Genomic DNA, 13,871 nt, shown 5'->3' with positions numbered 1-13,871 from the left:
AGAAATACAATTAAGGAAATGTCAGACCTTTGGATGAGAAGGGAAACAAAAGTGTGCTAAAGGAGGAAAATGACACTGCAGAAAGGCCAAATGAATTATTTGCATGTATCTCCACAGGGAAGATGTAGGGCAGATAGCTATGCCTGAACTTAGGAAGGGAGGAACTGAGGTAAATAGTGGTGACAACAGATGAAATCCTAGGCCTAATAGATAAATTAATAACTGCCAAGTCTGGATGGTATCCACTCAAGAGTTCCCAAAGAACTCAAGGCGAAATTTCTGAACTCCTTAACTTTTCCCTGACAGCAGTCTCATAGTTGAAGACAACAAAGCAGCCAAAATAACACCAAAAGTGCAAACCAAACCAGGTTCCAAAGCTCTTACTCCAATAGTTCCCTCCATAGTCTTCCATGTGTATGAGGTAGTTGTCTCCTATATTCTTCTCTGTGCATATATGAAATAAATAGTTGCCAACCTGCATAAAAGGATAAAGGCATAAAGCAGCACATATTTGACAGGTGAGTTTTCCCACTAGGACAAGTGTCCAACTCAGGTATATGAAGAGTAAAGGATAAGTCCATCATCTGAAGTGCCAGCACCTGCCAGTCTCCAGGTGCTTTATAACACAGTTCTTTATAACACAGAGCTGTTGGTTAGAATCATTTATTGTCCCTAACAATGCTAGCAAAGGGGACACTGTATATTAATTGTATTAATTCTATTTCTGCAAAGACTCCAATACCCCAAGGTGTGCACGATATCACATTGCCACCATAAGTGCAGAAAAGTTAAATTCACAAGCTAAAGATTCACAAACTGAATGGAACCTCTCTCCCATCCTAATAGAATCATAGAATTGTAGAGTTGGAAGGGACCCCAACTCTAGTCATCTAGTCCAACCCCCTGCAATGCAGGAATCTCAGCTAAAGCACCAATGACAGGTGGCCATTCAACCTCTGCTTAAAAACCTCCAATGGTTTGGATCTTTCTTACAAAATGACACTGCATGCAGGGATGTGCCCTCAATCCCACAAATCCTAGTAGCATGAATGCAAGCATTTTTGTAGTTAGTACAGTGGATATTGGGCTCAGGGAAAAAGTGTGTGTGGTTTGCATGGTGTGTATGTGTTGTGTGTGTGTGTGTGTGTGTGTGTGTGTGTGTGTGTGTGTGTGTGCAGCCAGTGAACCCCATATGAACCAGTCTATACTCTATGGTCAGAACAATTGGAGGGTATCTCCTACAGAATATCATGAACTAGATGGTCTTGGGTGTCTTCTATTGATTGAATGAAAATGATGCGAAAGTAGAGTTTACTTCCTGCCTTTCCCATATGAAGTTACCCTTAGGAAAATGTTTTAACTGGTGGAGATGATGACCTGGGGCTTCAGGTGTGTAGTGCCTACTGCCTAGCTTCTTTAAATGGGAGCCGCCATAATGACCTGTTGCTGTCTGAAGGACAAGCTGCAGATGCATTCAAAACATGAGGCATCAGGGAGCTCCCCTGTATTAGCTGCTCCACGCTGTGGGTGGCCAGATGCCCTATTTTTAAATGTTTATAATATATATATATATTTAAAAAATAAAACAAATAAATAGCTGAATCAAGGCAGTGTGCAACCCCCAGAGAACTTCATAACTTATTGTTGTTGTTTTAGAAAGAGTGTTTCCACATGAATTTGTAAGGATTTTCCATTTAAAATCCACCTGGAAATGGAATGAGATAGAATTAGCCCCACTCCCTAAGCAACTTGGATGGACCAGATTTTGATGGGCCCATCTATTCTTACCTGCTTCCCCCAAAAGTTGAATCTTTTGGAGTTAAGAAAGTGATGTGAAAGTGTGGGATATGGATAGCTTGGCACACTGTCCCATAGCCACTCCCCCAACAAAAAAAATCAGAAAGTGTGTTCAATAAACAGCCGACATTGCCCACTTTGTGCAAACAAATTAGCATGAATGCTCAATAAGCAGGTCATCTGTAATTGACGCTAATCTGGAATAGTTTCTCATACTATTCAAGCTATTCTTAAATTTTATCTGTGGGTGAAGAGTTCCCTGAATTCCCTGAATGTGCTGACAATCCTCCCTTAAGACCTTCCCACTCAGTGTGGTGGAGAGGGTGGGACTGGCATGCACAGATCTTCCATGGAATAATTTAAAAATACCTGAATGGAAACACATAAATACGCAAGGTGTGAAAATGTGTTCATGCAACAGAAAACAGCTATTTCAAAACCTCATTAAGTTCTATTAGGGAACTCGAGCTGTTGACAATTATTATCTTTGACATACTAATCAACTGAAAAACCTAGATATTAAATGTGAACTGATCACAGCTTAGACCCAAACATGGAATTAAATATAATGTTAGCAAGCACAGCTTCCCAAGGGCATGGCTCAACATGGCCCAATACCTTAGTGAAGATAACCTGGAGTTACAATATTTGTTCGACTCAGTGTATAAAAATGGAACATATCTAGCCACACTTAAATACCCATCACAGCAGCTGTGATTATCAAATTGTCCTTTATTGTTTCTGAAAAGGGTAGGAACAGATTATAAGGAATTTGGCTTATTAATATCTTATCGCAGATTTGTTTTCCGTATTAGCGAAAGTTTGTAGATAATCACTCAATTTTTTTTTTTTTTACAAAAAATGAAGGGCACAATCTGCATTTAAAACCACTCTAACAAAGGACTTTCTATCACTCATAAGCAATGGAAAGTGTAGATATTGGGAATGCATGGTACTGGAGGACGTCAAGAGTAAACAGATAAGCCAGCAGAGGAGAGTAGGCCTGGGTATAAAAGTAGGGACACAACAGCTGTAACTGCGGAAGGGATTTCTAGATTCTCTAGAATATCACACTGGCCAAGACACAGAGCATCATGAAGTGGTTGATCCTGGTACTGGTCTGTCTCCACCTGTCGGAGGGGGTGGAGAGGTGAGTGTCTCAATTAGGGTCTCATTCAGACTTTCTGTTGCACAGCTATGCAATTTAAAGCTCCAGGCCTGAGCAGTATTTTTGTCCCTGTGCTTTCCCTGTGTTTTATCATTGAATTGAAGCAAATGGATATACACAGAAGACCCAATTGACATTTTCTCCAATTCAGCTGCAAAACTTGGGTTTTCCCAGGGAAAGTGCAGGGACCCAAAAGCTTGGAGGCAGAGCTTTAAATCCCAGACCCGTGGCACAAAAGGCAGTCTGGATGAGCCCTGTAGTAATGAGTGAGATGGAAATATTACTGGAAGCTAAATCAGGTCACACATTTTCAGCCAATGACTATGTTCTTATCTTTCCATAGAAAAGTTAAACCCTAGTTTTTCGGGCTTCAAGACTTATTCTTTCTGTCTTGTGCACCCCCTTGTTTTTATTTATTTAATAAAATTTAATATGATGAATAAAATAAACAATAAAGTAGCACGATGGACTGTTAGCAGTTCCCAGTACCAAAATAGAGGAGGAAGCTGATGAAGAAAGAGGGCATAGGAGAGGTACAGAAGGACCAGCACTGTTGCTTTTGGCTTCCTGAGATCTTTGTGTCCTCTGCAGAGTCATTCTGAAGAAAGGGAAATCCATTCGGGAGAACATGAAGGAGAAAGGAGTGCTGGAGGAATTTCTGAAGAAAAATTACGTTGATCCTGCAGCAAAATACCACTTGAATGAATACAACATTGCTTACGAACCAATAACCAACTACTTGAATGTGAGTATTAAAATAATAAAATATGCATCTTTCTCTCTTCTTCTGCCCATCTTGCCCTTTCACTTTTCAGTCTGTCAAAGGTTATACGGCCTCATAATAGCAGCATAATTGCTCCTGTCAGGACCATTTTCACACCACTGTCTCTGTCCATGATGAATTTGGGGTTGAATAGTGAAAGTGCTTCTCCACTTTTGGAATGATGGAATAAGTGAGCTTGCCCACTTTGTCACCTAGCTGGAGGGTTAGAGGTAACGGAGTATACAACAAAAGCGTACTTCTAATCATGTCACTTGCTAGGGTAGTGTAATGGTTAGAGAGTTCGACTAGGACTCGGGAGACCAGGGTTCAAATCCCCACTCAGTCATGAAGCGTACTGTATGACATTGGGACAATTGCTTTATTTTTATTATGGTGAATGAAGTATGCTGCCTGAAACCCTCTGTCCACTTACCTGAGAATAAGTTGCATCAATCTCTTTCCTTAAAACCACCAGTGTGGTGTAGCGGTTCAGAGCAGTGGACTCGTAATCTGGTGAACTGGGTTCGATTCCCTGCTCCTCCACATGCAGCTGCTGGGTGACCTTGGGCTAGTCACACTTCTCTGAAGTCTCTCAGCCTCACTCACCTCACAGAGTGTTTGTTGTGGGGGAGGAAGGGAAAAGAGATTGTTAGCCGCTTTGAGACTCCTTAGGGTAGTGATAAAGCGGGATATCAAATCCAAACTCTTCTTCTTCTTCTTAACTGAACAGGAAAACAAGCAGCAGAGTGCTTATCTTTCTATGACAACCATTCGGTAGCTGGTGGTTTTCCTTTTTACTATTTTACAAGCTTGAGAGAGAGCCACTGAACAAAAATCTAAGCCTGCATACACCACTGATGAGATTTAACTTAGGTGCGGTTCCAAAATCAGCCCTATGCAGTGAGCAAGCATAGAACTAAAAGCTCCAAGGCACCCCACCAGGTCTAGGTTTCACCAGCCTCTACTGTCTACAAGATACACTAAGGGGGAATTACTGGGGTGAAAACAGCAGTAGCTGGGTGTGTGTATCCCTTACTTGAATCTGACAACGTTGTGGTGGTTGGCATCTGTCTGTCTCAAGACGCAATGGGGTGTGCCAATAGGTGTGAAGTCTAACCAGCAATGGGCCTTGTAATTACAGAAGATGATTAAATGATGACATTTTGATTTTGTGTTCTTGCACTCAGCTTGCCACCAACGCACTGTATGATCTCGGACAGTACTATTGCTTACCTCCCATTGTGGGCTAGGATGCATTTTGAAAATGACCTGAGCTGCCATTTCTGTGTGGGAACAATAGTAGAAATGAAAAGGAAATGTTGAAGCTCAGTATTTAAAAATGTGACAAAATCTTTCTTCTTACCAAAATTTTCTCCTTGGACAGTCCTTCTACTTTGGACAGATCAGCATTGGGACTCCACCACAGGACTTCCTTGTTGTGATGGATACTGGCTCCTCCAATCTCTGGGTACCATCTGTGTATTGTAATACTGCAGCCTGTGGTGAGTACTAACATCCAGCTGCAGGGAAACTTGTTTCTTTGAACTTATTAGCCAACTTGGCTTGTTTTCTTTTTTAAAAAGCCACACTTATCTCTTGTACTATTTTTAATGGGAATGGAAAAACTGTATATTATAGTGATATTTTAGAGATGGCTGATCCTTCTTTTTCCTCCTTTAGTTCAAAATCTTTATAACTCTCAGCACTGACATTCTGACATAAAATAACAATAGAATGTGCCAATGTATTAAAGAACATGACTCAGTTAGGAAGTGTTCATGATATTGTGCTTTTGGTTTTGTTTTCGTTTTGCTTTACTCTAGAAAACCACAATAGATTTAACCCCAGTGCATCTTCTACATACTACAACAATGGACAGACCTATACTCTCTACTATGGGAGTGGTGACTTGACCGTCATGCTAGGCTATGATACTGTGCAGGTAAGTGACCATTGCATCACACATTCACCCACCTTAAACTTTGTGGCATTCTAGGAATCATCAAACATGGGTCAATCAAAGAAAAAGCAGTCTGTTCGGAACCCAGCATTGCAACCAGAATTTACTTCACAAGCTAAGAAAGAAGGGGACCAAGCAAAGCTTAAGATGGAAGCTTGTGGCCCAGATATTGCTGGCTGTATGCCACTACTGCAATAGGCAGAAATGAGGGTTTGCTTGGTTGTTTTGCACACCACTTTCTACATAATGGGTACTTTGCTGTGGTGGACAAGTAGTTTGAACCTGATGACTGCCGAAGCTGTTTTAACATCTGAGGCAGAAAACTCAAAAGGTCATTTTATGATCCCACCCTTTTTATTCATTCCTCTACAAATTAACCAGGTCTAGTGTAAGGAGAACTTCATAAGCTTTCCCAGTGAGGCATTGCAAATTATGTTTGTTTAGCTCACAGTCTCATTGCCTCTTTGTTTTGCATTATTCCTAAAAATGGCATGTGTTACCTATTCTTACTATTGATAATTTGATTTATTCAAGCTCAAAATCATTGCTATGCCTCCGATTGTGGATGAAACCCATTTTTCCTTCTGTTCCTCCCAGGTCCAGAATATTGTCATTCAAAACCAGGAGTTTGGCCTGAGTGAGAATGAACCTGCCACTCCCTTCTACTATGCCAATTTTGATGGAATTTTGGGCATGGCTTATCCTGCCTTAGCTGTAGGGGGGTCATACACAGCCATGCAGTCGATGATGAGGCAGGGGCAGCTCTCTGAACCCATCTTCAGCTTCTATTTCTCACGGTGAGATACAAAAATCTGTAAGTTTGTCAGGAGGCATTCAGAAGATCGAGCTCATAGATGTTAACCTGGAATAACTAAATTACAACTCCCTGTAGTATTCTTACTGCTCCTTAAAACCATGAATATCATTCAGAGTTGAGATGGATACCCCAGCCATTTAAAAATATTTCATTTGGGGAGGGTTGCAACACATGCTAAGGTTTAATTTCCTCACATAGGAACATAGGAAGCTGTCTTAGTATAAGAGCCTGGCCTTTACTCCACCTGACGGTAGCTAGCCGGGATTTCAGACAGGGAGTCTTTCACAGCCCTACCTGAAGATGCTGGCTATTGAACTTGTGACCTTCTGTCCACAAAGCAGATGCTCTGGTAGTGAGTTATGGCCCTTCACCATTAGCAGATCCTTCCTCAAAGACCCCTAGAAAGACAGATGCTCTACCAATAAGATGTAGCCTTTCTGCCTACAGTAAGAGTTTATGCATACGATCCCCAAATGACTATCAAGTCCCCTATTTGCCCTAACACACTTTAGCCATCCTTTTGGCTTAGAAAATGGAGTGGTGAAAGGATGGGTTTTCTCCCTCCTTTGAATGTATGCTTATCAATCAAGAGAGAATCTGATCTTGGGAGGGGTGAGAGGAACCCTATAGTTATTCAGGATTTGTCAAACTGAAGTAGTGTGTGCCCAATTGTTTGTTCCCATGTTCTCTGCTTTTATGTATGCAAATATAGACCTTGAAGACATTCATAAAGCTAGCCTTGACTGGTTTTGTCCATTTCCCCACTCAACAGCCAACCAACTGTTCAGTATGGAGGTGAATTGATCTTAGGAGGTGTTGACACTCAACTGTACTCAGGAGAAATTGCTTGGGCACCCGTCACTCGTGAGCTTTACTGGCAGATTGGTATTGAGGAGTAAGTGATATTCATAATTCTCATTTCATCTATAGCTAGTTATGGTTTTCTCCCATTGCCATGTCTCTATCCAGATGATAACAAAAGGTCTCCAGCCTCTTTGAATGTGCAGCATTTCTACAGAGGGGAATAGTCTTATTCTTGTTTGCTACTTTAAAATGTGTGTGTGTGTGCGTGTGTGTGTGTGTGTCTGCATGCTTGCACATCAAGAGGTGAGTGTGTCTGTGTGCTCCAGCACTGGAAATGAACCTTCAAAAACCAGGAGGATAGTGATCCATTCAAAGCTAGGCACTTTAAAGTTCTATTAGTTTCAATGGGAGAGTTATGCAAAACAAAGAAAATAATTCTAAGAAGGAGCAATAGATAACAAAACGGTGTTCACTGCTGCAAGGATGAGGATATCCTTGCTGAAGTGTAGTAGTTTGGTTTTTTTTAGCAAAAAATGCTACATGAAAGCTGCTGACAGGTGTGCTTGAGAAGCTCTCTGTTTCTGAAAGATTGCCAAATGAAGACGGCATGGGAAAATGAGATGAGTCACTCATCACTTGTCACCAGGGAATAGTGAGATTCGCACCACAATATTTTGTGCACCACTTTCAGTCATAATGGATGGACCAGCTAATAAAAGGAAACAAACCATGTTCTTCCCAGCACCTTGAATGCTACAAAAATACAGGATTCCAGTAACTTAGGTTGGCAAGCCTATGATGCTGCTTTACACTAAGGCAGCTCCCCTGGTCCATTTTGTCTAGCATTGCCTAAATCTGCCTTTGCCAGCCTGATGCTCTCCAGACGCTTTTGGTCTACAACTTCCATCAGCCACAGTGGCTGGGGCAAATAAGACTCATAGCCCAATACATCTGAAAAGCACCAGGGTGGCAAAGGCTGTTCTGCATGGATTAGTAGCAGCTCTCCAGCATCTCAGAGGTCTTTCCCAGCACCTTTTTAACAGGACGTGTGTGGCAAATCCCTGGCTATTACCATTTTGTCTGCACCCCCCAGATTACAAGTTTTTCCAACAGAAGCTTCTTCTTTTACTCAAAGCATAGTAGATTCCCAAATTTTGGGATGTCTCAGATTTGGTTTTCACATTTGAAAGTGGGAAACAGCATGGCGTTGAAAACTGGATTTTACTTTCCAGGAAAGATTGATCTGAAGTAAGTAAACCTCTTTGGGTTATAGTTTATGTGGCTATGTATGTGTTTCCATGGCCATAATAGCTGTTCTTGGGTTGTATCCAACTAAACTCTACTCAGAGAAAACCCATTTAAATTAATGGACCTACATTGGTCATGTTATTTTCAATGGGTCTACTCTGAGTAGGACTAGCATTGGCCACAACCCTTTGTAGCTATAGATGAAGACTCCTCCATCTTAAATATTAGGAGGTCTTTGTGATTCTCTTATTGCCTGCTTTGTTCTTTATTGCTAACGTTGTCCTTGCAACATTCTTTGCTTTTATCTCTATAGGTTTGCCATCGGTGATGAGGCTACCGGCTGGTGCAGTGAAGGCTGCCAAGGAATTGTAGACACTGGCACTTGCCAGCTAACTATCCCTCAGCAGTACATTGGGACATTCCTGCAGGCTATAGGAGCTGAACAGTACAATGGAGAGGTAGGTGGAGCAGGAAAATTCCTGCAGCTCACTCTTCACCACAGGGGAACAGGCTCCATCTGAAATCTTGCACCTAGGATGCTACAGCCAGGTTAAGTACAAGAGATGTGTGCTCCTAGATGAACACAGAGACATTGTCCTCACTGCTATGGTAAAGAGAATGCTGGATTAGAAGACTGGTCTCAGCCTGATCCATCAGGATAATTCTGACGTTGCTTGTTTATTATGTATTTGGTATTTCCATTTGTATTTTACTTATGTTAGAATTTGTTGCCATACTGTTCTTGCTTAAAACAAAAACCAAAAAACCCTCACGGCAGCTTACATAAAAATAGTCAAGTTCAGATAAAATTTTTCAAAAAAGGCTTAAAAACAAGGGGACTCTAAAAAGTGTCTGTTCTCTGTATGTGACTGGAATAAATCAAGCTTATGTTGTCTGTCAGTCTATTTTCTAGTGCGGATTGAGTCTGACCAATCTCTGGCCTGGTGTGCTCACTGAGTAAACCTTCTGTTTGTCTTCTTTCACAGTATGTGGTGAACTGCAACAATGTTCAGAACATGCCCACCATCACCTTTGTCATTAACGGAGTCCAGTTCCCACTGCCTCCCTCTGCCTATATCTCTGAAGTAAGTGTACAACATTGCTTAATGGCACATATTTTACACCAAGGCACCTAAGCGTTAGAGCGTATCTAGAGATTGCACCAATGCTCTTGATAACACAGCCTTTGCTTTATGAAAAGATAGCATTGGCGGCATTTCACGTCATTTTTTCTGATCCTTATTTTGGGGACCTTGCATGGGTCTCTCCTTACCATCTTATTTGTTTCCCTGCATTTGTAAATGCAAAGATCTTTTCAAAGACTAGTCTGCTCTGGATTTTATCTCTAGAAGCAAGACTTGTAATAGTACCTACAAATGAGTGGTGGGGAATCCTTTAATTTTGTCACTTCTGCCAGAGTACGGATGGTGCTTGCTGCTTTGGCATCCCTATTGATCATGTGTGTATTACAGTCAGTTCTAAACTTGCACATGTGGGTGGTCAGAGACTCAGAATGAGAGCACGTGTATTATGGATCTAACTCTCATAGCTACCATATGAGCTATGCACTTGCAAACAATCTCTAGGAAGTATATTTACAGCTATATAGTTATAGCAAATGGATGAGCAGCCACATTTCTAACTTGCAATCTAATCTGGACATGATTTCGTACATCTTTTTCAAAGGCATTATCACATTTTCTTCCAGCAAAAATGGAACTTATAACGCATTTTCTTTTATTTCACAGAGCAATGGATACTGCATAGCTGGAATTGAGACCACATACTTGGCTTCCTCAAATGGGCAGCCCCTATGGATCCTTGGTGATGTCTTCCTTAAGGAATATTATTCCGTCTTTGACATGGCTAATAACAGGGTGGGCTTTGCACCATCGGCTTAGACAGCACAAAGGCCATTTCCTCTTTAGTCTACTGCTACTGTTCTCTTGGACTCAAAAGAATCATATTAAATTATGTTTGAAGGAACATTGCAGTTTCTGGATTTTCTATAGGCTGCCTGTCCTGGTTTGTATGTCATCAGTTCTCTTGAGAGCCATTGAAATGGGGAGATAAGTTCCAATTTGCCAGATTGTAGCCTCCTCCTCCCCATCACAACTGCACTCTGCCCTGGAAGAAGCATACAGTAGTAGCCCTCTGGCAGGCTGGAAGGAGCCAGATTTGCATGGGGACGACCCTCCCTGTGCACTTTCCTTGCTATTGCAAGCACTGAGTGCTTGTGAGAAACTGAATTAGATCACCTAAGCAATCTTAAGCAAAAAGATACATTTTAAATACTGGATTGAATGCCAGAACGAAGGGGCCAAGCTGGAATGTTAACTGCAAGAGAGTTCCGCTATTCCACCCCAAAGGCCCTGTCTTGTGCGCTCATCAACCTATCTGGTTTTCACAGGCAAGCACACAAACAGCAGATCTTATATTATGGTCTGGGACATACCAGTACAGGCAATCTTTTAACTAACCGGACTCAAAACTATTTAGGCACTTTGAATTGGGCCAAGAAACATATTGGCAGCCAGTGTAATTGGCACATAATCAATGTCACATATTCACACCTTCAGGTTCCTGCTAGCATGCTGGAGGCTGAGAGGTTTTTTTACCAGCTGAAATTTTCGAACCGTCTCCAGAAGCAGCCCCATGTAAATGGCATAGTAGTAACCCAACCTGAACTAACACATGGTGACCAAGGCCAGGTCATGTATCTCCACACTGGGCTGCAGCTGGTGTTCAAGACCGAAATGATAGAATGCACCGCAGAGAACTGCCACTACCGATGCCTCTACTGACAGTGGCAAGTCCAGGAGCACTCTCAAGCTGCAAACTCAAAACTTCAGGGGGAGTGGAATCCAGATTAGTGGGAAGAGAAAAAATCCTCTAATCTGAATTGTCAGTTATTTGTGAAAGAAAAATACTAGGCTTAAGGACAAATGATGGGATTAACATTTAGCTTGGCCCTCAGATGGCTTTAAAAACGATTAGTCAATCTCAAATATCAGTTTCACCACATATGATAATCTGACCCAGATCACTGAATATGTCTCCAATAAAGTTAGTTTATATATGTGGGTGACATTTTAAAGATGATGAATACCACCCATAAAAGATTTAGATTGAATGTTTCCTCACCTTCCATGAACGTATCTTCAGTGTTTCCTCTTTCCAGACATTCCATTCTCTGAATGATATAAGACATCTGCCTGATTTCCCCATGCTATTTCCTTCAGTTGAACTGCAAGAGATGTGGCTAAATGTTCTATGTCTGTGCATACCATATTCTGTCCAGGGCTGGTCCAAGGCATTTTGCTGCCTGAGCTGAAGCAGGAAATTGTGCCCTCTGACTTAAGGTGCAGACTAGTCCCCAAAGCTGGTCAAGTAATTTAGGTACTTGAGGCAGAAAAGCCCACAAGCACCTTTCTCCCTTCTTGGGAGGAAAAATGCAGTAATAATAAATTAAATAGCTAATCACTTGCAGCCCTTTCATGGCACCCCAAAATTAACTGCCTGGGGCAACTGCTTCATTCTGCTTATTGGTAGGGCCAGTCCTGATTCCTCCCACTCTTCAAAACACTTGTATTATTGTGCATCAGTGAAAAGATGTCCTGTGAAGAGTACAAACTGAAACATTGGAGGAGCTCATTTTCCTATCCTACATTTCCATCCAAGGAAAGCTGTCAGTAACAACAGAAATGCTTTCTATGGTCAGTTCTGCTGTCCATCTGGAAGCTTCACTGAAGTCCAGAACTGAAAGATTTTGTCATGTGATATGTTCACAGGCTGTGTTGACTGAAATCCATCACCCTGTGTTTCTTTTGTCTGTGTGTACATATGTATATGTATATGTGTATGTACATGTATATGTGAAAAATGTTAACAATAAAAATATAATTAGAATGACTGAACCAATTATAGATAGTCTATCAATAGCTAAAATGGTTATGAGACATAACCATGACTCGCTGCAGGACGACGACAACTGAGGAGGAGGCGGAGCTGGAGCCGCAGCATTAAGCTGTTAAACACGCCCCCCGGAGACACCTGGTTGGCTGCCTCTGGTGGGCGTGGGCGCCACCCAGGTGAGGAGGGGCGGGGGCTAAGGCCCCCGGCCAGGGGCGGAGCTCGGGCTCCCGCCCACAACCACTCCCCTCTCTTCCAGGGAGGAGAGTCTTTATGAGACATAATACCAGATACTTGGGACAAACAATAGATGGTTCTCTTCATTGTATCCTAGTTATGAGCTAATCAGGGGCACCTGATAGATGGCAAAATGGTGGCCTACATGGATCTATGGTCAGATCCAAGAAGACTGTTCATATACATCTGTTAATAATAACAATAAAAGAAACCTGTTAAGCAAATTGCAGACCACTGTATTTTTTAAAGGACAAGCAGCATTTATGCCCTTTGATTTTTTCCAGCCAACTGAGGTCACTGAGAAACACAAGTGATAAAGCATTATCACTATTCCAGCATTCCTGACAGATGACCATCCAGCCTCTGCTTACAAATCTCTAATGAAGAAGAGTCCACCAGCCTTTGAACAGTTTGCATCATTGGGAAGCTCTTCCTAATGTTTAGTGTAAATAATTGTTCTTGCAGTATGAACCCATTGGTCCAGATTCTATCCTTGGTGGCAACAGAAAGCAAATGTATTTGCTCCATCCTCTATGGAAGAACACAGAAAGTATTTGAAGATGACTGCCACAATACCTCTTAATCATCTCTTTTTAGGGCTAAACATACCTGGAGTGCCATCACCTCTTCCTTACAGACCACTCAGGCCAGATGATGGGGCTTTAAGAGAGTCATCCAGCTTGGGGAACACCTCTCCAATTCATACCGCTGCACAGCCATGCTGTAGGAGTCAGTGATTACAGATCAGGGCAATGGTCCTTTAAAGACAGCTCTTCCTGAGTGAGTCCTAGCAAGCAAAGGCTGTTGTGAGCTATCCAGGGTGCTGACAAGCTGCCTTTTGACCCTGCCTTACACCCTGCTACCCTGATTGGGATCTGGCAGTGCCTACCAGAATTGACTGGACTACCAGACCTGCCTTGCCAGGACCCTGCTCTTTGAGATGTGCCCTTAGTCCTATCAACCTGGCTTCCTCTAGAACATTAAGCCAGAAGAAGGCAGGACAGATCCTTAGATCCTTCCAATTCCCATTCATGTTTCTTTTAAATGTGTTCGCCAGAAAGTTCCCCATGCAGCCACCCTGCTTTGTTTAGCGGTCTCCAGTTTCCTTGCTCACCATTGAGTGGATTGCAATTGTGCCTTAAATATCTCACTAAAGGGGCTTGCA

The 13,871-nt window shown here is 42.1% G+C and overlaps 1 protein-coding gene across 1 annotated transcript; it reads left to right on the top strand.

Moving 5' to 3' along the window:
- Positions 1-2,891: 2,891 nt before the first annotated feature.
- LOC114598356 (pepsin B-like) lies at positions 2,892-10,458 on the top strand. Its single transcript, XM_028732032.2, has 9 exons — positions 2,892-2,947; positions 3,557-3,710; positions 5,113-5,230; positions 5,552-5,670; positions 6,286-6,485; positions 7,278-7,400; positions 8,871-9,015; positions 9,544-9,642; positions 10,306-10,458. The coding sequence occupies exons 1-9, from the start codon at positions 2,892-2,894 to the stop codon at positions 10,456-10,458; spliced, it is 1,167 nt and encodes a 388-aa protein (XP_028587865.2).
- Positions 10,459-13,871: the final 3,413 nt, after the last annotated feature.

The sequence above is a fragment of the Podarcis muralis genome, chromosome 5 (genome assembly GCF_964188315.1).
Source record: "Podarcis muralis chromosome 5, rPodMur119.hap1.1, whole genome shotgun sequence".
Classification (NCBI taxonomy): domain Eukaryota; kingdom Metazoa; phylum Chordata; class Lepidosauria; order Squamata; family Lacertidae; genus Podarcis; species Podarcis muralis.
Note: the sequence above shows the minus strand (reverse complement) of the source record. Positions and strands in the feature narration are given on the sequence as shown.